This window comes from Pectinophora gossypiella, chromosome Z (assembly GCF_024362695.1).
Source record: "Pectinophora gossypiella chromosome Z, ilPecGoss1.1, whole genome shotgun sequence".
NCBI classification, from domain to species: Eukaryota; Metazoa; Arthropoda; class Insecta; order Lepidoptera; family Gelechiidae; genus Pectinophora; species Pectinophora gossypiella.
The window spans coordinates 14,993,533-15,017,659 of NC_065433.1; the positions used below are offsets into that span (position 1 = coordinate 14,993,533).

General features: G+C 40.2%; 1 protein-coding gene across 50 annotated transcripts in view; it reads right to left on the reverse strand.

Moving 5' to 3' along the window:
• Positions 1–24,127, reverse strand: part of LOC126379776 (titin) — a 109,906-nt gene that overhangs the window by 74,619 nt on the left and 11,160 nt on the right. For 49 of the 50 annotated variants that reach the window (XM_050028639.1, XM_050028627.1, XM_050028606.1 and 46 more), the window contains exons 2-21: positions 21,368–23,027; positions 20,525–20,754; positions 19,072–20,436; positions 17,129–18,985; positions 16,893–17,036; positions 16,401–16,802; positions 15,920–16,318; positions 15,294–15,689; positions 14,019–14,819; positions 10,873–11,124; positions 8,259–10,762; positions 7,897–8,091; positions 6,398–7,805; positions 6,034–6,321; positions 5,392–5,623; positions 5,150–5,321; positions 4,800–4,986; positions 4,079–4,403; positions 2,659–3,985; positions 2,428–2,557 (exon numbers count right to left, since the gene is read on the reverse strand). In XM_050028639.1, coding sequence (XP_049884596.1) covers positions 2,428–2,557; positions 2,659–3,985; positions 4,079–4,403; positions 4,800–4,986; positions 5,150–5,321; positions 5,392–5,623; positions 6,034–6,321; positions 6,398–7,805; positions 7,897–8,091; positions 8,259–10,762; positions 10,873–11,124; positions 14,019–14,819; positions 15,294–15,689; positions 15,920–16,318; positions 16,401–16,802; positions 16,893–17,036; positions 17,129–18,985; positions 19,072–20,436; positions 20,525–20,754; positions 21,368–23,027 — 14,274 coding nt within the window. The remainder of the gene's footprint in view (positions 1–2,427; positions 2,558–2,658; positions 3,986–4,078; positions 4,404–4,799; positions 4,987–5,149; positions 5,322–5,391; positions 5,624–6,033; positions 6,322–6,397; positions 7,806–7,896; positions 8,092–8,258; positions 10,763–10,872; positions 11,125–14,018; positions 14,820–15,293; positions 15,690–15,919; positions 16,319–16,400; positions 16,803–16,892; positions 17,037–17,128; positions 18,986–19,071; positions 20,437–20,524; positions 20,755–21,367; positions 23,028–24,127) is intronic. The other variant, XM_050028605.1, reaches the window with a different exon arrangement.

Genomic DNA, 24,127 nt, shown 5'->3' on the forward strand with positions numbered 1-24,127 from the left:
AAATATGTGAGTAGGCTTCGGTCTGTAACAATTTTATATATCGATCTTCGGAGTAGATGTGTTTAATTAAGTATCTGCCTATAATAATCAAGGCATTCATTGATGTGTTCCTTGTGTGTAGTTTTGGCATGGGTTCTAAATCTGAATCAATATTTGTTTAACATCTTAGCGAACCATATAAGATCCGTCGATACAGTTTCATTTTCTTAATAGAGGCACTATTTAATAAATTAGTCAACATTCAATCACTGGCGCAAGATCAACTGATAAAACTATAAGTATTAGAGAAAAGTTAATTATCTTTTTAGTTACAACTTTAGCAAAAGAAGAAATGTGACATATTAAATCACAATCAAGTTCATAAAATGAAATGAAATAAAAAGGAAGAAGTTTAGAAAGTAGTGCCAGTCGATGAATTAAAACAAAGCAACTGTAGTAGCCTCGCTACCCATCAAGGAAAACGCAAGAAACACGAAGTGTGCACTCGTTCACGGGTACACCATGGTTGGAGGTAGTTAAGTGGATCCACACGCAACCAGGAGCCGTTCCCGGGTTATAGTTTGATGGACAGCAGGCACTAAGTGTCAGTGCAAAGTGTAAAATGCGTCATGATGAATGTCGTACTGCCCTAACATATATTGTTTATAGTTTCAGGAAAAAATCTGTTTGTGTGTAGAAAAATGCGAAATTATCATTAATTTATAGCGTTTATTAAACAGTTTCACATAAAGGTAACATACAAAAATTATCATTTCATAAATATATTATTAAATATGGGTAGGCACTAAAAATATTAAGTGATAAAATACTGCCACGCCTAATACGAGTAACTTAATACAATTAGGTGAAACATACAACACAATAAATTTTAACAATATCGTGCACTTAAATCAAACTAAGTTAAGGATCACTGTAACGTTAAACTATAAAAATCTCATTCAGTTCGGATTTGTACTTGCAGAAAACATTAGGTCATCATCATCGGCAGTGTTTACCAAAACATAGAAACTGGCAAGGCAAGTGATGCGTGCGTACTTTAAGTTTAGATGCTTCGCCGCCGTAATACGCGACTAACACTAATAATATGTTTCTTTGTCTTAGAAGAGTTGACAGCGGACTTAGCGGCGCGACACTGTGCGATACGGCGCGGCGCGGCGCGGTAACAACCACGAGTAACTTTGCGCTCCGCGAGAACGACCCGCCCTATCATCCGTGTGTGGCGGACTGAATAATACGCGTACGACATGACACTGACAAAGTTAGTCGTAGCTGTTAGATGACATTAGGCGACGACGCAAACACACCGCAGCCTACGTGCAACTTTGTTAGGTGTAACGGGTCTTATCTATAATGCCAAAATCTTGGACAGTACAAACAATAAGTCATGCTAAGGATAAAGCTGAAGCAAGGACTGTTCTCCACATGACGGTCTCGTATGCTCGACGTAAATTTGCACACGAAAACATCGTATCACCTGACACTTCCACAGTTCACAGAAGCTGACTTTAGTCCCATTCAATGATCACCTGGCAAACTTCACTTAAAATGATCATGTAAAATTAGAGATAGACATCACTGAGATCAGTCGCATTTGTTTCACAGGTCAGATCTCAACACATAAAGCATAAAGTATATTCAATTCTTCAAGGTTAATTAGGCCAAATTAATTCATTAACTTCAGCGCAGGCTTAAAATTATTATAGAGTATTGGGTGAAAAATACATTTGACGATTCGCTAAAAACGCGTCTCGTTTTTCGGTCTAATTCACATAATATTCGAAAAAAGATACATTATTTAGTTAAACATCGTAGCGGTAAAAGCAAAACAAAACAGTTGTAGAATGTCTCGTGTTCCTGTTAATCACATGTTACGTGTGTCCAATATGTATAAGGAAGGAAGCTCCAGCCTCGCCGCTCGAAGATCGCAGGTGTCACCTGTATGTCGCATGTCTAGGACTATTTACACAAAAAGCTCAAATGTACAGCGTTGTTAGATGCGGAAATTCGCCCAAATTATGCTACTGAGTTAAATTTACAACTGAGTCCATTTGCAAATCATTTTGTTAGATTGTGCGCGCAGCGTAGTCGTATTTCCGCGCAGTCTACGTATCGTGCCTACTGTGGCCTCGAAGGGCTCCGTCTATACCATGACTCGATAAACGAGGTGACAATGTCGCGGTCGTAAGTGTCATAACATCACGACTTGCGATTACGGGCTGACTCAAAGAAGCGGGCGGATGTCGTTATTGCGGTAACCGCTACGATTGTGTAAATTTGTTTGAAATATATTGTTCTCGCTTGTCAACTTTCAAATTTAATAAGTAGTTTTCACCCGATCTCATGTTGTATAGAGATGAAACAAAGAAACACTACATTAATGGATTAAAAGTGCGCGACGCGAGCTCGCTGCCTGTATCTATGTCTTACTTTTGACGACTAGCTTTGCCGAGGTCTCGACCTGGCCGGCGGCGGTGGTCGCACGGCAAGTAAACGTGCCCGTGTCCTCCTGATACGTGTTACCGATCAGCAGAACAGCGTTGTTGCCTTCGTGGATCATCTGAAAAGAAGAAACAAAATTGATCATTGCAAATACTAAAAACAAACGAAAAATAAACAATTTAACGATTATTGAAACCGTGACTATTAGGGGAACCTTACCTGAAAATCAGGAGTTTCAGGAATAAGAGCACCTTCACGAAGCCATTGAATAGTCGGTTTCAGTTTGCTGGTAATATGGGTCTTGAATTGAGCCGGTTGTCCTTCCATAACGACGACATCGCGTAGAGGCGTGAGTGTAGGCAGAGTATCAGCTTGATCTGGCAGCGATACTTTGAGCTTGGCTGCGACAGTGACGCGGCCTCCTGAATTGTAAGCCACGCACTTGTAGTCTCCCTCATCTTCTGGGAAAGCTTCCGAAATACGTAATGTGTATTCATCAGCGGCTCTTGACATTTGGAAGTATTTCGATGGTTTAATCAACTTATCACCTTTATACCATTGTACAGTAGGTGTTGGTTTCCCAACGATTTTGCAGCTGAACTCGATCGCTTGTCCTTCAGCAACTACTTTATCTTTAAGAGGTTCAATGATTTCTGGAGGAGCATTTGCGGCCTTTGACTGAGGCTTTGGTTTTTCCTTTGTAGCTGGAGCGTTGACCGAGCACTCGGCATCACATCTTGCTTCGCCGGCGCTGTTAATAGCAACGCACTCATATTTACCGGAATCTTGTGGATATGCTTCAAGAATCAAAAGAGTGTAAGTTCCGTCTTCTTCTAAGATTTTGTTCCTGATATCTGGCTGAACTTTCTTGCCATTCTTTAACCAATAAACATCGATAGGCTTGGTTCCGGTAACTTTTGTGTCAAAGCGCACCAATTGTCCAGCTGTAACATTAACATTCTGCGCAGTTAGAGTGAAACTGGGTGGAATAACTCCACCTCTGCCTTGGCGCTTTCGCTCCTCGACAACTAGATTAGCACTGCATTTAGCGGTGCCTCCTCTGTTCTCAGCCACTGCGGCAAACACCGCAGAATCTTCCACGAAAACTTGTCTTATAATGAGGATTGATTTTGTACTAAATGTATGTATTTGGAAATCAGGTGAATTTTTGATTGGGAAGTTCTCTCTGTACCATTTGATTGTAGGCAGCGGATCGCCATCGAACTCCACTTCGAAACGAGCTTGTTCATGTTCAAAGGCACGGCAAGGTTGCATTTTCTTGGTGAAGACCGGAGGCATGCTGGGTTTCACGGGTCCCTCCACAACTCGCTCGTGTGTCTGTGCCTTGTGTTCCATTTCGGTAGTTTCCGTAGAAGTAATCTTACGAGTTATTTCTGTGTCGCCTACTACTTCCTTTTGGATTTGTTTCTGCTTGGCGACGTGTACTTCTTTGCCATGGACGGTGGATTCAGACGGATCAGGTATTTTAGGTTTCACTACTTTTCTCTGTACTTGTTGTTGCGTAACCACCTCCTCGGTTTGTTCTCTGAAATGGAAATATATAAAGTTTGAATAAAAAAAATACATTTTTATGTTGCTATCTATCTATAGTGTTCTAATGCCAGCATATATTACTTACAGGTTATCTTGGTATTTTTGCGCCATTCCTTTAGCAACCGAGCTGCTAACGACCTTATCACCAGGAATAGCAAATTGGTGAGTCGATTCCCTCAGTCTGCTTTCTTTCACAACTTGTTCATTTTCTAATTCCTGAAGTTTATTGTAATATTCTTCACTCTTCTTCTTTTTGACGGTTTGTTGCCATTCGGTCTCAGGTTCTTTAACAACCTTCGGTTTCAATTCAGGTCTGTGGTCGATTACTCCTTGACGTTGCAGCGTCTGTCTCTCTTCGAAGGTTTTTTCTAATTCAGTTTCAGTGCGTTGTTTTGTCTCATCATACCAAGCTGTATGGAAATCAACAGATTAATTTAATTTAAAGTTCTTGTTTAACAGTCTACTGTATAAAACACATACCTCTGCTAGAGTCCGATGGTAAGCCGGTAGAAGCAGATGATTTAGCTGCGCTTCATCTTAGGATAGAGAGGAAGGACGAAGGGATGCATATAGGGGTTTAATGTGCTAAAGCGGTCTGTTGGTGTGTGCGTGATTTGGTATGTGAGTAAAAAGCATCAAGTACTCAAAAGCTCTTTTAAAAATATGTCATATGATATTAGAGAAAATTCACCCTAAGGATTTAAAGCATTAATAAAAATTAAGGAACTTCGTAGTCCGTTGTATGCTTTATGTGCGTTGTCATCATAGGTAAGACAGTGTTTCTGTGAAATATCGGAAGTACTCACGTCGTGGAGCATTTTTCAATACACCTCTATAGTCGTCGTGTCTCGGAATAACTTTAAGTTCGGTCGTAGCCAAAGCCTCGCCGGCAGAGCTTCTTGCGATGACTTCGATTTTACCAGTATCATACTGTCTTGTTTTCGGTATGTCAAAGTGATACATTCCGTCGTAGATAAGCTTATATCTTGAACCCTAGAATTAAACATTTCTTGTCATATTTAATTTTATAGTCAGTATACGTTGAGGCACATCAGTCTCTTTGCCATGTTTATTAATAAAGTTCTTTAATCCACAGACGAAACATGAATAACATAATGATTTGTATAAAATCATCATAATATAAAAAGATGTTTACATTGACAATGGTGTTTCCATTAAGAAGCCACATGACTCGCGGTTTGGGGTGACCAGTGACACGGCAGCAGAAGCGAGCCCACTCGCCTTCTTCTACCGTCACAGGATCAGGACGGCTGACGAACACAGGTGCAGATCGTGCCTTGGTCTCATCCACCACTTGTTCTTGTGTCCTGTACACGAATATTAATATGATGATACATGATAATTTTACTACTTTTGTACGCCAAGTGAAATACTTACACCTGCCAAGAAGCTTCCATCTCTCTAATCTTTTCAATACTTTTCATGTGCTTGGGGAGTTGTGAATCATACACGATACCCGGTTTACCGGCAGTCTTGATGATAGCTCTAGTTTCATCCATTCCATAAAGATTAGTCGCGCGACAAACATACTCGCCACTGTCTTCAGGGTACACCCAGCCGAAATTCATGGCTACGTAACCAAAATCGTAGATGGGTGCGAAGCGATTTTCTGAAAAAGAAAAATTAACGTTTAATGTTTTGTGTTTAACAGGTCCGGTTTTTTACAGAAGCGACTGCCTGTCTGACCTTCACCCGCGAAGGAAATACCAGCCCAATACAGGTTAGGTCACATACCTTCGTAATGCATTTCTCGGGAATATGGGTTTTCTCATGATGTTTTCCTTCACCGCTGAGCATGTGATTATCGTTTATGATGCAAACATGAATTCGAAAACAAATTCGATAATCATGGGTTTAGGCCTGTGCTGGATTCGAACCTGCGACCTCAAAGTGAGAGGCAAGCGTTCTACTAACTGGGCTACCACGGCTCTAAATTAAACTAATAAATAAAACTACTAATAATAAGACTAATAAACAAAAGCTATATTTTTACTTCTAACGAATTGTATTAATACTCACTGTGTAATAAAGGTTTCCCATTGAAGAACCACTCTACTTTCATGTTAGGGTCTCCTACAGGTGCTAACTGGCATTCAAACTTTGTTGATTCCATTTCTACCAATGTTGTTTGGCTTTGAATCTGAGTTACAAAGCGAGGTGGTTGTTTTTTATCAGCATCGTAAAGGTCATCCTCAGTCAAGAATATTTCTGAAGTATACTTCTTGATGGTCGCTTCCATTTGAGTCAGAGCTTCAGATCTCTTCATACCACGAGGAACTTGGTTTTGGAGAATAATATCAGGCAGTTCTGAAAATTTAATATTTCAATGTTAATTTCAATAGTAATATGGTACAGGTAACATTTATTACTATACTGTACTTACGTTTACAAGATATTGTTCCCTTGGTAAAATCTTCCCCAAAATCGTTGACAGCCCTGCATACGTATTCGCCGGAATCTTCTGCGTATACGTACAAGATATCAAGAGATACAAAGCCCATATCATACACCGTTCGATACCGGTGTCCAGAGGGCAACAACTTTCCATTGCGGTACCACTCGATACGCAGTTTCGGATCTTCCTTAGGTTCTACGCGGCATTCAAATCGTACGCCCTCAGATTCTTCAACAGTGTGTGATTGGATCTGTGTAATAAACCTAGGTGGTGAACTGATGACCGGTTCCTCCTTCGGAGCATCGCTTATACGTCCTCTTTCAAGTTCCTTAATCTTTTCACCGCTCATGCCTTGCGGCAACTGCGAGTCCAAAATAATATCACGTTTGGCACTACAAGTGATCTTAGCAGTGGTAGTTGCAGAGCCCCACTTGTTGGTAGCACGACAGGTATATTCACCTGCGTCGCGTGCGTAGATGTAATCGATGTCTAAAGCAATAAATCCGAAATCATTAAGCATGTGCACGCGAGAACCAGTCGCGAAAGGTCTGCCGTTGTAGAACCAATCTATCCTCATTGAGGGGTCACCAACCGGCTCAACACGGCAGTCGAAGTGGATCGGCCCACCTTCAGGGACGTCAATGTTATCTTTGATTTCCACAGTAAAACGAGGAGGATTAGGTTTCTCATCTTCGACAGTAATTTCTTCGCGTTTATGCAAAGTTTCCTCCAATTTTTGAATACTTTCAGTACCAGACTTGAAATGTGATGGTAATTGAGGTTCAAGAATAATGCCTTGTCTACCTTTAACTTGTAGTTTACATGACACGGTTGCTTCGCCGTGTCGGTTCGTGGCTTTGCAAGTGTAAAGACCAGCGTCGCGTTGATACACACCTCCAATTTCAAGTATAACAAAACCAAAGTCATTTATGGTTTTGACTCGGGATCCAGTCAAAAGTGGTTTACCATTATGGAACCATTCTACTCGCATACTAGAATCATTAACAGGAATTAGTCGGCATTCAAAGTGAGCTGATGAATTCTCCGACAAGATAAGGTCAGACGGTGTAGTAATGAATTCAGGAGGATTTCCACTTTCCGCTTCTGGAGTCATCGAATCCACAGTGCCTGTATAACCCTCTAGGGCAGCAATTTTGTCGATTGTACCTTCCATGCCCTTCGGCAGCTGTGATTCTAGAATAATGTTTCTCTTTCCTTGCACCTTCATTGACGCTGTAGTTACTGCTTCACCATAGTTGTTGTAGGCTCTGCACAAGTATTCGCCAGAATCCTCTGGATACGTGGGAGATATTTCGAGAATAACGAACCCAAAGTCGCAGAAAGTTCTGAATCTGGAACCAGCCTTTAGGGATTTTCCGTTCCAGTACCACTCCACCTAGAAAAATATTGGTATCAATTAATAAATGTAAACAAATTATACTCGTCGATTCGTACGTCTACATCTCATTTCAAAACGTAAAACTTACTTTCAGATTCGGATCATCAGTTGGTGTAAGACGCGCTTCAAAGTGCGAGTTTTCACCTTCCCTTAAATTGTCGATGTTTGATAATGGGACCGTAAAGACAGGAGCCTTGCCTCTTTCTTCGTCTACTGTGGTGTCCTTTCTGCGGACCATAGAATCTTCTAATGTTTGTAATTTTTCTAGTCCGCCTTCCATGCCCTGGAACATAATTAATATAAAATAGAATACTGCTGCACAATAACTTCTTAGTTATTTACATTATTTTGAACTCACTTAAGTATTTAACTTCATCTATTAGTAACAAAACTATGAAAATATACATATTTTTTATTCTGTTCTAAAGGCAAAATATCAGAGATACATACCCGCGGGAGTTGCGAGTCCAGGATCAAATTTTCCTTAGACATACACTTCAGAGTAGCCTTAGTCGAGTCCCGGCCTAATTTATTGGTCGCAACACATTCGTAAACACCAGAATTTTCTTCGTAACAATAAAGGATGTCTAATATTACAATGCCGAAATCATGGAACGTCCTATATCTATGTCCGTGCGGCAGTTTCTTGCCGTTATAGAGCCACTCCACCTTGAGATCTGGGTCATCTACCGGGACTAATCTAGCTTCAAAGTGAGCACTTTGTCCTTCAACTAATTTAGTAACATCTTGGATTTGTGTGAGGAATCTCGGCGGCTCCGCAGAAGGAGTAGCGGGCGCTTGTTGTTGTGCGCCTTGCAAACTTTCTAACTCCCGGATTTTAGCCAGAGAATCAGGCTGCAAGCTGTCCAAGTAGACTCCACTTCTGCCGTAGCAATTTATTGTAGCCTTAGTAAAGTCCTCACCGTACTTGTTATAAGCACGGCAGACATATTCACCTGTGTCATGGTTTTGAGTGTATGCTATATCCATTACCACGAATCCAAAGTCTGAAACCATCTTGATTCTGTTAGAATGACGAAGAGGTTGACCATTGTGATACCACTCAATTTTCATATCAGGATCATCCACTGGAACCACGGTGCATTCGAAGTGAGCAGCTTGGCCGTCTTTAACCAGTTCAATGCTCTGAATTTGCGTGGTGAACTTCGGTTTCTGTCCTTTGCTTTTGTCTACGCATTCTAACTTGACGCTTATCTCTGCTTGTCCCCACTTGTTAGTAGCACGACAAGAGTAAATGCCTGAATCGGTGGTTTTTGTACCAAGTATCTCTAGAACTACCATCCCAAAAGCGTATACTGTGCGAATACGGTGGCTTGCTTCGATGGTTTTTCCATTGAAGAACCATTCAATGACCATGCTCTGATCACCAGTGGGTATCAATGATGCTTCATAATGAGCGATTTGACCTTCGCTCATATCGATTATATCTTGGAACACAGTTACAAACTCTGGTGGTCTACCGGTATCGTCGTCCGGTTTCTGTCCAGGCTCTCTTCGTAGAGACTCCTCAAGATCTTGAATCTTTTCTAATCCCTCCTTGCCCTTTGGATGTTGAGTTCTTTCAATTAGATTTTCCTTGCTAGAGCAATACACAGTCGACGAAGTGAATGCCTCGCCCTTTTTGTTATATGCTTTACATGTGTAAATACCGCTGTCCCTTTCGTAGACATCAATCAAATCTAAAGTCACAAAGCCAAAATCACTTGTAAGTTTAAATCTGGACCCTTGTTCAAGTACTTTGCCATTAAAGTACCATTCAATCTTAAGATTAGGATCATTTTTGGGCTCCACTTGGCCTTCAAAGTGTAGAGCTTGACCTTCAACTAATTGATGTTCTGAAACAATTGGAACAACCCATTCCGGCTTTGGATAATCCGCGTCAGGGACCGAAGGCCTTCTTCCTTTGGCCAATCGAGCTTCCTCGGCTTGTTCCACAGCATCTAAGCCAGCTTTTCCTTGTGGGTGTTGAGTGTCGAAATAGATGTGTTTATCTCCTGTGCACCTCAGTGAACCTGAAGTAGTTGCAGAACCTTTATTGTTAGTGGCTTTGCATGTATAAATTCCGGAATCTTCTTCATAAGTATGTACGATGTCTAACGCTACATAACTAAAGTCGTGTGTGCTCTTATATCTTGTACCTGATGGAAGTGGTTGATTATTAAAGAACCATTCAATTTTAAGTGTAGGATCTCTAGATGGCTCAACATTACATTCAAAGTGAATATTATCTCCTTCTTTGCACAATATGTTATTCAAGTGCGAGATAAATACTGGTGTTTCGTAAACAGGTTCAGGGGCGTCTGGCTTAGGTGGTTTAGGCTGTTCTAGAGCGCCAATTCTGTCCAGAGATTCAGGATGTAACGTATCACCGAGCAGCCAATGTTTTCCTTCAATCTTAATTGAAGCTGTAGATACAGCTTCTCCCATAAGATTAGTTGCTTTACAAGTATAAATGCCAGAATCATCATTTCGCAAGTTGTTGATTGATAGCGTAACCAAACCAAAGTCAAAGGTACTCTTCAGTCTCGATCCAGTGGTAAGAGACATGCCATTTTTAAACCACTCGATTCTTAGATTAGGGTCTGTACGTGGTTCCACTTGAGCTTCCAGGTAAACGTGCTGACCTTCAACGAGCTTATCATAGCTTTTGAGGTGAGTCGTGAAAATAGGTGCTTGTTGCACACCTGGTTCAACGAACATTTCTGGCACTTTATTCATGGCAGCCTCCTTCAACTGGATTTGCTCCCAAGATTCGGGTCTCATAGCTTGATCGACAATTGTCGACTTAGTTTTAACTTTGAGTGCGGTTGAAGAAACAGTGCTACCAGCTTTGTTGATAGCTTTACACATGTAGACTCCAGCATCTTGGGATACAACGGAGTTGATGTCTAGCGTGACAAATCCGAAGTCATGGGTGGTGCGGAATCTCGATCCTGTAAAATTTAAGGTACACAATATAAAAATTGTATCAATTCGAGTCTTTTTAGCGTCGATGTAGCACTAAGAGTTAAATACATCAATAAAAAGTGAAGTCAGAACTTACCCATTTTAAGTTCAACCCCATTGATGTACCATTCAAATCGCAAGCTGGGGTCACCTACAGGAACAACGCGAGCTTCATAATGAGCATGTTGCCCCTCCCATAGCTCAGAGGGTCCAGTGAGCACTTGCGTAAATATGGGTTTCTCGAACTCGCGTTCGGGTTCGTCGGGCCTCCTGGGCTGTGACTCTTCAAGACGTTGAATCTTTTTCATGCCTTCTGGATGTTGAGTGTCCAGTTGAATGGCTGCCTTTGCTGTTAATAAAGAAAATGTCATAGTAATAAGCTCTAACAAAATTAATTATGATAATAGTAGAATTTACATCACAGTGGTCTAACAGAAAGCTCGTTGAATCGTGAGTACTAAGTTCGTGTAGCGATGGTTGTAGCCTAGCTAGTCTAGCTCAATTGGGTATGTAAGGTATATTTATATATTTTTAAATGAAACGTATAGCTATAATAAAAAACAACTAATTTTAATATTTTTGCTTTTCCCGCAGTTGTTAATTTATTACAATTTAAAAAATATATATATATATACTAAAGTAGCCTGAATGACCTTTATACCTTTGCCTTTGCTTAGTTTATATTAAAATTTTAATTGACATTATAGGGTAATGTGCCCAAACTGTGGGCGGTCCCTAAGAGTACTCAGACCCAGTAATATCATCATCATCAATTTAAGAGCCACGCTCTTGTCAATGCAACATTTTCCAACAACCCAGTAATATAGATACAAATAAATAACATTTTGGAATTTTTTAATTTCTTTAATTAAGTGTGTATAGTTTGATTAGTGATCCTCATTATTATTGAAGTTATGTCATTAAGTTTGTTAACCGCACACTTGTAGGACACCTTCCCTAGCAAAGACCTTGTATAGAATAGACGGATAATATTTTAGAGTGACGATCAAACTATCACAGCTCTCTTTCTTCCCTATGGCAACAATCTCTGTGGAAAAAAGAAACAAACATAGACAAACACCGCTGTCTAGAACGTCAGTGTTTACCGTTTTGAGATGTTGTGGTAGTCAGCTGGATACCAAACCTGCCGTTAGTTTTTTGGTGTTTTGGGACATTATTTTAACTTTTTATATAAACAATCTGTGAAATAGTTATTCATTATGAACCATGGCTTGCGTAGCTATTGGTTGTGAGAGTAGAATGGGTGTTATAATGGAGAACGATCAAACAATGTCTCACCATGGGTAAGTTATCGACCACATAATACATGTTTGTGTGCAAGAAATACATTACCTGGTCTGGTTTTTGTAAAGTTTATTGAGCCCTAAACACGATGCAGACGCATATTTTCAGCAAAGCCGTCACATTTGTACAAATAATTGATTTCACATTTTACGTTAATCAGCTTTGACAGATCATGTACCCAAAGTGTTATAAGTAGTGTTGTCCTTTGATATCGATAACATAATATTATGTTTGAATGTAACATCTACATGTTGCGTTATTCTATTCACGTTTTATTTATTTTTCGACCTGTTTCCGATTTGGATGAAGATTACATAAAGATATTGTATTTTCCAGATTTCCTAAATATCCTAATTTACGAAACAAGAAATTAAGAAACAATTAGATTCAGACCATGAAACGAGATAATTCTCTCTTCTGAAGGACGCCTTCTCCTTATTTAAGCCTGTGCTAATTACATTTCGATGTATCTTGCTTTCTATCGAGCAGGATACCAAACAAAAATATTACATAGAGATGCAGTACCAACAATATTCACTCACATATCTCACATAAGGTGAGTTTAAGTTTAGTTATAAGTTTATAGATAAATTTGCAGCTATTTCGTTTTTGTATTCTACATTAGCATGGAAAAAATATTTCAATACAATACAAATATTCTCTATTGCACAAAATAATTAGTATGAATAACTATTTTGGTAATTACCTGTGATTATTCCTTCTATAAATAATTAGTATGAATAACTATTTTTGTAATTACCTGTGATTATTCCTTCTATGTGCAATGTGAGAAAGTGAACAAGAGGAAATATTTTTTTTTATCACCAAAAGTCGGAATTGTTCAGTGCTTCGTAGTCATTGTATTCTAACTATATTGAATAAAAATCTTATAAAGAAGTATTTGCTTTTATTCTTTAATCGCATTGAGATAATCCCCGAAATATACTAGAAGGTCGTCTACTTCTTGTATCGAGAGCCGATTCGATTTCCGGTCAAGTCAATGAAAAACGTGTATTTAATTTTTATAAAATGGTAGGTATGTGATTTATAGCAACCAAAGGGTGGCCTCAATGTCGTATTAAAATGATACTATAGTATATGTGGACTAGATGGACCGTCCTCGACCTCCTCGGCCATAACACCTTGCGAAATGACATAGATTCAAAAATGATAAATTGACCTTTAACAAGTTTGTCCATGATAATTACGTTGAATAAGTGGTTCTGAATCTGTCACCGCAACGTACGGTTCTTCTTAGGTATCTTTCTATCAGGGTACAAATAGGTATCGTTTTAACTAATTTACTTGTGGTTCTACCCACCCAGGTATGGATACTAGGTCGTTATTTCTGTATTTAATTAATCATTCAATGTGTAATGTATATTTTTTAGATCTTGGACTAACATGAAATATTTAGCCAATAATAATGTCGATAAAGACATGGAACGGCACTAGTGGTTCTGATACAAAAACATATACTATAGGTACGTTTCTATAACAAACCCGCTACACGAGTACAAAAGACGTTACGACGATAGTATATTTATCTCTTTTTAACTTATGACGGCTCACATGAGTGCGAAAGACAAAAGCTATGTTTTTCTTTCGTCTTAAATATGCTCCGTCTATTCTATACAAGGTCTTTGTTCCCTAGTGATGACTACAAATTATGTTAAATTTTATTTATTATAGACGGCATTTGGCAACGACAATTTGGATAAACAGACTACATTTAGAGGTTACATGAAGGTCAAATACATAATTATTGTTAAAAATAAACAATGCGGCTGATTTGAGAGCTAAAAATAACTAATAAAGACGCAATCTAATGTTATTAGAATTTACGTAACTTTTTTCCCCTTACATACCGAATTGGAAATATAGTCGTGAGCTATTGTTACGTTAGATTTACAGTTACATATAACAATTACAACTTACTCTTTATTCTCATGGCAGCTGTTGTAACAGCTTCACCTAGAAGATTAGATGCTCTGCACATGTAGACTCCTTCATCTTCATCCCTAACATGAGTGATAGTCATCGACACATATCCAAAGTCGTGTGTCTTTGTAATTCGAGAGCTGTCTTCAATAAGCTTTTCATTTCTAAACCATTCTACTTTAAGAGTAGGATCTCCAACTGGAATAAGTCTACAGTCGAAGTGTGCAGTCTGCCCCTCTTGAATATTATCAATATTCTGTAGAGGTTGAGTGAATACGGGGCGTTGTCTGGTCACTGGTTCTGGGATCTCAGGACGTTTGAATGGTTCAGCTGATTCCAATTCTCGGATCTTCTCTAAGCCTTCAGGACGTTGAGATTCCGATATAATACTACCTTTTGCTGTTACGGTCATGGATATAGATGAAGTACAATGTCCCAGGGCGTTAATTGCTTTCACCGAGTATTCACCGGCATCTTCAGGGACACAATGCTGGATATCCAATGACACATAACCAAAATCAAAAGTGATATGGAATCTAGACGCAGATTGCAGGGCTTTGCCGTTGTGGTAGAACTCAATGCGAAGATTAGGATCATGTACCGGCTCTACTTGACACTCAAAATGAGCTGTTTGTCCTTCATAAACGTGTGTGGTACCTCTTAATTCTGTAACGAATCGAGGTGGAGTGACTTGTGGCTCTTCGATTTCCATTCTGGTGTGATGGCCTTGTGCCTCAAGCTGTCTTATCTTTTCAAGCCCGTTAGGATGCTGACTATCCAGAATGATACTCCTGTGCCCTGTGAAGAATAATAGTAATATTATTTTTTTTAATCCCAAATCAACGCAAAGAAATATGACTGTTATTTTCGGGTTTTCATCATAAAACAATGAAAGTATTAATAAAGTTTTAACATTAAAGATTTTGGGAAAATAAATTGGGTGTTCACAATAATTCAACTGATCGTTTCATTGTATCTAAATATTCCGTTAAACAATCTGTTGACATCCACATATCCATATCGTACAAACCAAATAAAATCAAAGTAGTAAAACATACGTAAACATAAACAGCCTATATACGTCCCATTGCTGGGCACAGGCCTCCCCTCAATCAACCGCAGGGGGTATGGAGCATACTCCACCACGCTGCTCCAATGCGGGTTGGTGGAGGTGTTTTTGATCAACGGCTTAACGTGCCCTCCGAAGCACGGAAAAAAACGGAAAATTAAACTAGTAGTAATCCAAAATTCGATGACAATGAGAACACTGACCTGCAACCTTCAACGTGCATGTATTAACTGCTTCACCTAATTTATTGGTAGCTTTACACATGTATGTTCCAGAGTCTTCAGAATAAGTGTACAGAATGTCAAGCGCGACATAACCAAAGTCATGTGTGGTTCTGTATCTATGACCAGCTCTGATCTTTTTCCCGTTCAAGAACCATTCAATTGTTAGATCAGGGTCGTTAATAGGCTCAACTCTACATTCAAAGTGGGCACGGTCTCCTTCCTTCAAGTTCTCGAGACTAGTAAGAGCAGTTAAAAATACGGGTCTTTGACCTGGTTTCTCCTCCTCAACCGCTTTAGGCCTCTCGTATTTCTCGAGTTCTTGAATCTTTTTCAACCTTTGCTCATCTAAGGTGTCAAGATAAAGACCGGCCTTGGCTAGAAATAGAATAGTAAAGAAAAGTGAATAAAAATAAGTATGAAGATTCATAGAAAAATAATTTCTCTCGCATACAATCTTCGGCGGAAGCATACTATTTAGTGATAGAAATTATTTATTTTAGAATATAAATTTAGAATAAAATTACCAGAATATTATATTAATGTTAATTAATTAATAAGAAACGTTTTTATAGTTATGAGAATTAATATAGTTCAAAGTGACTTACCAGCTACATTAACAGAGCTAGTGGTGACAGCTTCTCCGACAGCGTTGGTGGCTTTGCACATGTAAGTGCCACTATCTTCAGCGTAAGCGTACAGGATATCCAAAGCCACGTATCCGAAATCATATGTGGTTTTGAACCTGTGTCCTTGCTGAATAGGTCTTCCGTTACAGTACCACTCAACACGCATCGTGGGGTCATTGACAGGGGTCAGTGTTGCTTCCAGATGTACAGGTTTGCCTTCAGGCACTTGCACGTTCTTCAAAGGTTTTCCAAATTGAGGCTTTTCAGCAATAAAACTCTCATCACGGACTACACGTTTGTATCTGCTATCGTCCTCCAGGTATTGAATCTTCTCAAGCGCACTCTCATGTTGAGTGTCTCTGATAATTGATTCCTTTGCTGAAATTAAAAATAAGTCGATTAACATATATACCCCTACCTTTATTGTGCCAGTGCTAAGTCGTTAATATGTTACACTTACATTGAACATTCAGTTTGATAGACGAAGTTGCTTGTCCCAAGTTGTTAATGACCTTGCAGGTGTATTCGCCAGAATCCTCTCCATACACAGTAAGAATATCAAGAGCAGCAAAGCCAAAGTCATAAGCAGTGCGGTAGCGGTGTCCACTCTGTAACACTTTGCCGTTGAAGTACCACTCAACTCTCATATTCGGGTCAGGATATGGCTCGATGCGGCACTCGTAATGTGCGCTTTGTCCCTCCACCAGTCTCGACGGTCCATTAAGCTGGGTGATGAAGCGAGGCGCTTGGTTGACAGATACTTCAACGTCTTCTCTGCGTTGGTAACGCGAAGTGTCTTCCAATTGCTGAATTTTCTCCAGTGCGCTCTCGTGTTGTGACTCGAGTTGAAGTGATGCCTTGGCTGCGCATAAAAATGTGATACGCATAAGCATTTTTCTATTTACACTATTAACATACGAACTTATATATAATAGTAATTTATAACACTTACATTGAACGAATAATGTAGACGACGTAACGGCTTCACCAAGTTCGTTTATAGCCCGGCAAGTGTAGGTGCCGGAATCCTCAGGGTTCACATACTTCATGTTAAGGGCTACATATCCAAAGTCATGCATTGTCGTCAGACGATTTGCTAAAATAAGAAGATTATAAATTATAACCGTTAATGATGGATGATAAATAATATTATTAATTCGTTTAATAGTTGTTACATCTAATACTTACAAGCTTCGATAGGTACGCCGTTACGCAACCATTCAACCCTCAGTTTAGGGTCACCTACAGGGATGAGACGAGCTTCAAAGTGAGCAGCTTGATTTTCAGCTACTCTTAGGTCCTTCATCGGCATAGTGAAAACCGGCGCCTGGGTAACGACTTCCTCCTGAGCACTGTGCCTTTGGTATCGGGAAGTATCTTCTAGTTGATTTAGTCTTGTCAGAGCTCCCTCGTGTTGTGACTCCAAGTAAATAGATTTTTTGGAATGTACAATGGCGATTCCAGACGTGACTGCTTCACCTAAGGCATTGATAGCTCTGCAGGTGTAAGTACCTGAATCTTCTGGCAAACAGGACAAGATGTCAAGAGCTACGAAACCGAAATTATTTGTTTCAGTGAACCTCGAACCACTTTTTAATGGTTTATTGTTGTGATACCATTCAACTTTCAAGGTAGGATCGGAAACTGGAATCAATCTACATTCAAAATGGGCTCGTTGACCCTCTCTAATTTCAATGTTTTTCAAAGATGTTGTGAATATTGGTGCCTGAGTAGTTACATCCTCAATATGGTCTGTCCTATGATACTTAGACCTGTCTTCTAAACTTTGTATTTGTTCTAGACCAGCTTCATTCTGTGTAGCTCTTATTATGTCTGCAGTTCCACGACATGTCAACCTGCAGCTCACTTCATCGGTGCCAACAAGATTTACGGCTCTGCATGTATATATGCCGGAATCTTCAGCAATCAAATCGATTATGTCAAGTGCAACATAACCAAAGTCATGAATAGGTCTGAACCTGTGGCCAATAGTTACAGGTTGACCATTCTTGAACCACTCAACTTTTAAGTTGGAGTCAGTAACAGGTTCCAGTTTGCATTCAAAGTGAACATGTTGACCCTCCTTAACATTCTCAATAGATTTGGGTTTTGTTACAAAGTGAGGTTTAATATTAACAGTTTCGTCTACAATTTCTGATTTCTTGTAGCGGGAAGCATCTTCTAAATACTGAATTTTCTCCAAGCCTGACGGATGCTGTGACTCAAATATTAAGTCTTTCTTAGCAATAACACGAAGAGCACATGATGTGACAGCTTCTCCAAGTTGATTAGTAGCCTGGCAGGTGTAAACGCCTGAATCCTCTGGATAGACGCTGAGGAGATCCAATGCTACATAGTCGAATTCATAGGCTGGTCGGAATCTATGGCCAGTCTTTATTGGTCTGCCATTACAAAACCAATCTACCCTCATAGTGGGGTCGCCTACAGGCTGTAGTCTGCATTCTAAATGTACATTGGTTCCTTCGATAGTTTCGATATTGTGCAATGCTCGTGAGAACTGTGGCGCTTGCATGACTGTAATGTCATCTTGTACTTGTCTGCTCCTGCGCGCTGCGTCTTCGAGCATTTGAATTTGTTCCACTGCTTGTTCATGTTGTGTGTCAGTCATTATATCCGATCTCTCTATAACACGTACCATCGCTGACGTGTGCGCCGAACCCAAGTGGTTAACTGCTCTCACAGTATATTCTCCAGAATCAACGGATGTAGCATGTATAATATCTAAAGCTACAAATCCGAAATCATAATAAGTTTTGAAGCGAGAACCAACCGTCACGGGTCTGCCATTATGAAACCATTCTACCCTCATTGTTGGATCACCCATAGGTTCCAACCTGCATTCCAAATGTATATTCCTGCCTTCAGATACTGGTGCGGGATCTGACAAGGGTTGCACAAATACTGGCTTTGATTTCGAAATTTCTTCAATGTGGTAAACGGGTTCCACAAACTTAGATTCCTCCATTTGACGAGTTTTTTCGTACAGACCGCGATGAATGCTGGAAGTGTCGATGCTTGATCGTGCTGTAACAAAAAAAAAATACGATGTATTTATTGTCAAAGAGTATGTTATTATAAATTAAAACATACAATTATGTCTTCATACTTACTTTCAACAGTCATTGAGGCGCTGAGTTGTGCTTCGCCTGCGGCATTACGGGCAACGACAGTGTAGGTGCCGGCATCCTCAGCTCGTACGCTGGTGATGTCTAATGCCACATATCCAAAGTCATGGTAGGTCTGAATGCGGTTGGCAGTTTTGATCTGCTTGCCATTAAAATACCATTCTACTGACATAGTCAAATCACTTTGCGGTTCCACTCTAGCTTCGAAATGGGCACTTTGGCCTTCAACAATTTTATTGGTACCTTTTAGAGGTCCCAAGAACCGAGGTTTTTGTGTTACTCTTACTTCTTCCTCAGCTCGCCTCATATATTTACTCGAATCTTCGAGATGTTGAATTTTTTCAAGACCTCCGGGGTGCTGTGACTCAGCAATGATATCTCTTTTGGATACAATTGTAAGATTAGCAGCGGTCGTGGCCTGTCCCAGAGCATTATAGGCCCGACAGGTGTAATGACCAGCATCGTGCACTGTCACAGATTTAATAGTCAGTGCTACGTATCCGAAATTGAAGAAAGTAGTGATCCTTGAGCTTGCTTCAACAGGACGACCATCCTTGAGCCACTCTACTTTCAAAGTCGAGTCGCCGACGGGCTCAAGACGTGCCTCGAAATGAGCAAACCCGCCTTCCTTAATGTTTATTTGATCCTTGATAGGTGTCTTAAATTCTGGTTTTTGAGTGCTTTCAGGTACTTCTTGATAATACTTCTGGTGTTGCATTTGTTGATAAGCTTCTAACTGCTCAGTCTTTTCGATATATCGTTTCTGTTCTGGTATGCCGAGATCAGCTGTAACCGTACTTCTTGCTGCTACTCTGATGGAAGCAGTACTGATGGCTTCGCCCAACTTGTTCACAGCCCTCACTGTATACGAACCTGCATCTTCAGCCCGTAGGTGCATGATGTTAAGGGAGACGTAACCGAAGTTGAAGATTGACGTGATTCGCGAGCTGGCTGTGATTGGTCTGCCATCTTTGTACCACTCCACTCTCATAGTAGGGTCGCTTACGGGTGTAAGCTGAGCCTCGAAATGCGCATTTCTGCCCTCTTGCAATTCGCCTAAGTCTTGCAGAGGCCTTATAAACTGCGGCCTTTGATTAATCTGTTCCTCGATTGATTCCTGGTGTTGATACCTAGAGTAATCCTCCAGCTGTTGGATGTACTGTAAACTCTCCGGATGCTGGCTTGTTCTCTCAATGGTCGCTCGAGGAGTGACTTGCAACATGGCTTTGGTTTCAGCAACGCCAGTTGAACTAACAGCACGACATGTATATTCACCGCTGTCTTGCATGTTAAGACTTAGTATGTCAAGAGATATGTAACCAAAACGGAATATTGAAGTAAATCGGGAACCTGCAAAAATGAAATGACATATGTATTAGATTACACCTGAAGATTGCTAATTGACGTTTAATCCTTTAATATATTTTACTATACTTACTTGCTTCTATGCTTTGTCCATTTCTCAACCATTCTATCTTCATCGTTGGATCACCGACGGGTTCTATCCTCGTTTCAAAGTGTATTTTGCCACCCTCCATCTGTGTGACGCTTTTGAGTGGCACAATAAACTGTGGTGGAGGATAAATCCGGTCTTCCTCACCAGGAGGAACGTAAGGTCTTGCTCTTTCCACATGCCTCAAGTATATGATTTCTGGACCGGGAGCAGGCCTGAAATTTTCAAAACATTATTTATAAAATACTTTTCAACAGATTTAATCGCTCAAAAATCTAACTAAATTATGTTTGATACTCATTAACGTAAAAACCTTATCAATAATATAGTTCATATATCAGAATGCCACATAAGCTATTTTAGTTGCATGAAAGCAATGATTAATTAGTTCCATAAAAAAAGGTCAGCGACCGCGTATTTCCATTATATGTGGAAGACATTATTACCAAAATAGGAAATAACAAGTACAATAAAATTGGAAACTATACTTATAAAAACTAAATAAATACTTTCAACGTTTCTGTTATTTCATAAAGATAAACTTTGTGTTTTACGCTATATAAAAGAAGAAATACTAGGAGAAAGTAAGTATGCGCTACTAAAATGATTCGATCCGACGCGGCCGCGGCGGTCTAGCGCACTGGGAAGTAGTGGCGAAAAAATTCGCTCGTACTATGAAATTAAAATATGATACAAAAAGTTTCATCGCATTAATATAGATATACAATTCTTGAATCACCTTCTCTAGTTGTCACTTTTTTTTGAACACACTACTTGTACAGTACTAAGTCGACAGAAACTGAATAATTAAAAAATAGCAATACTTACTCCGGTTCAATTATCTTGGTAGGCCGGGGTAAGTGCAGACGCTTTTGCTCGGGCGGTGGCTCTTTCGGTACTTCAACGTAGAGCCTAGCCCGAGTGGCGGTGGAACCTGCGACGTTCTGGGCTGTGCACTGGTACCATGCCGCATCCGACGCCTTAGCTCGTGATATGTCCAACGTCGAGGCCCCACCATCGGTATTAATTCGTAGTTCTGGATTGGGTATAATCTGAACGCCGTCCTTCTGCCAAGTGATTCTGGGTGTTGGAGTACCGACCGCGCGCGCACGCAGCATAACAGGCTCGCCTTCGCGAATGCTTAACGTGCTGAAACGTTCTACAAACTTAGGAGCGACTACTTGCTCCTTTTCGATTACGTTCAGTCGGCACTGGAACGATGTCTCGCCACTCTTGTTGCACGCGACACATGTCACAACACCACTGTCACTAAGATCGACGTTTGTAATCATAAGTGCATGATTACCAGATTCGTTTACTAATATCTTATGATTATAATCGTCTCGTATTTGTTTATCGTTAATGAACCACGTGACTTCTGGGTAAGGTCTGCCAGTGACGCGGCAATCGAAACGCGTCATTTTGCCCTCCGTGACATCTCTATCTTGGCATACCTTAACAAATTGCGGAGCGAGAGCTTTTTCACTAATTTCTACTCTTTCTTCCACCCCAGTTTGCTGAGTATCAATTACGTACTGTGATTTTTGATCCTGTACATAAGATTCTTGGGGAGATTCAACGGCCAGATACGCCGATGTGACAATGCATCCGTTGGGATTTTCAGCTAATAATGTATAGTGTGCGTTATCAGACTTTTGTGTATTCCTTACTCTAAGAGTCGTTTGATTATGAGTCGTTACAATTTCGTGTTTATTCGAGTTGACTATCCTCTGCCCGTTTTTGAACCATGTCACCCGAGGTCGCGGGTTACCAGACAGCTGTACTTGAAACTGTGCGTCGGCTCCTTCCTGAAGCTTAGAGTTTCTAGGTTTCTGAGATATTTTCGGCGGAGACGCCGGTCCTAGATTTCTTTCGATTTCGGTGCTGATTTGAACATCAGACTCTCCGATGTACCTCTTTGTGATGGTCTCGCGGAAGGATACCTCTCTCAGAAGTCTGTATTCAAAAGTGTCGACCTTGAAGTCTTCTGTAGCAGAGTAGTCAGTGCCGTTGGTGTACGCAACTTTTTGTGTTTGTTTGGATTGCTCCGAAGAGTAACCCTGGGTGCCGTATGACTTATGTTCGACACTCTCACTGACATGGCGATAGCTTTGTTGTTGCGATGCCTGATGTGCGGGTACAGGTACGCCTTCCGGCTGAATGTACACAGAGCAGATAGCTTCTCCATACTGATTGCGCGCCGTGCATGTATATTCGCCCTCATCGCCGGGCCCGATCTGTTTGATCAGCAAAGACACGTCGCCGGTCTGCTCGTTGTAACTCATACTATACTTATTGCATTCCACCAGAGGTGCCTTCTTTCTCGTCCAAGACACGACTGGGGTCGGATTTCCTCTAAGTTTGCCCTCGAATTTCGCATTGCCGCCTTGCGCGAACCTCGCATTTTTGAATATTTGCTCGAAAATCGGCGGTGAAGGGTCACCAGGTCTGCCCGATGTAATAGGCAAACGATCGCCAGAGCTCTCGACTGTAACAAAAAGTAAAATATCGATTAGCGAGCACTACACATATATTTTAGTTTACGATTGGAAAAATATAATTCGCTAGCATTTTAATAGGATATTAATAAATTTAAACTGCCCATGTAGAACTTCGCAAGCATCATAAAAATTACTCAAATCATTAAATGAACACATAATTATTAAGAACAAGGGTAAGTATATTTGAATAGATATAATGATGTCAGCATATATATCAATTTCAATGAATTTTGGTTTCAAAGATCATTAATATAATTTTTTTATTAGCAATATACTAATTAATTTTACTGACGATGGCTGAATGGGCTAGATCCGTTAAATCTACGCTAATTAGTACGCGTCATGACCTCCCGCGGATTCCAATGGAACTAACACACAAGTCATAATATTTCTATGCAGATATAGCGACCCTAGTGCCGTATCCGCGAGACATTTTTCGTGGCTCTACATCTCATTTCAACACTCTCTTCAAATCTAAAAAAAGTGCGTTATATTATTACTTTTTAATAAGAATATTATTAAGGGCAAAAAAAGGAATTAAAATGAAGTCAGAACGAATGAAGTAAGTTGCGATTATTCGTTTTAAAATATGTTCTGAAAAAATACCAAAACTTCTAATTTAGTCTTGATACCTGATGATTTACAACTAAAACGAAAATATTTCTTAAAAAATACTACTTAACCACAATATTCTATCTATCTATATCAGCCTAAATTTATATCCAATTTTGGACGTAGGCCTCTTCCATGTTTTTCCATTTCCGACGATCCTGGGCTATCGACATCCAGCCATATCCTGCGTGCCGGACAATGTCGTCCTTCCATCTCATTGGTGGTCTTCCTCTCGGTCTTGTGAATGCTCGTGGGCGCCACTCTAACAATCTCCGGGTCCATCTTTCCTTGCTCATTCGAGCAATGTGTCCCGCCCATCTCCACTTGCGTTCGGCAATTACTTTTACCACATCCCTAACCTTGGTTTTAGATCGAACCCAAGTATTTCTCTTCCGGTCCCGTAAGGAAATGCCGAGCATAGCTCTTTCCATTGCTCTTTGAGCAACACGGAGATTCTCTGCGGATTTCTCAGTTA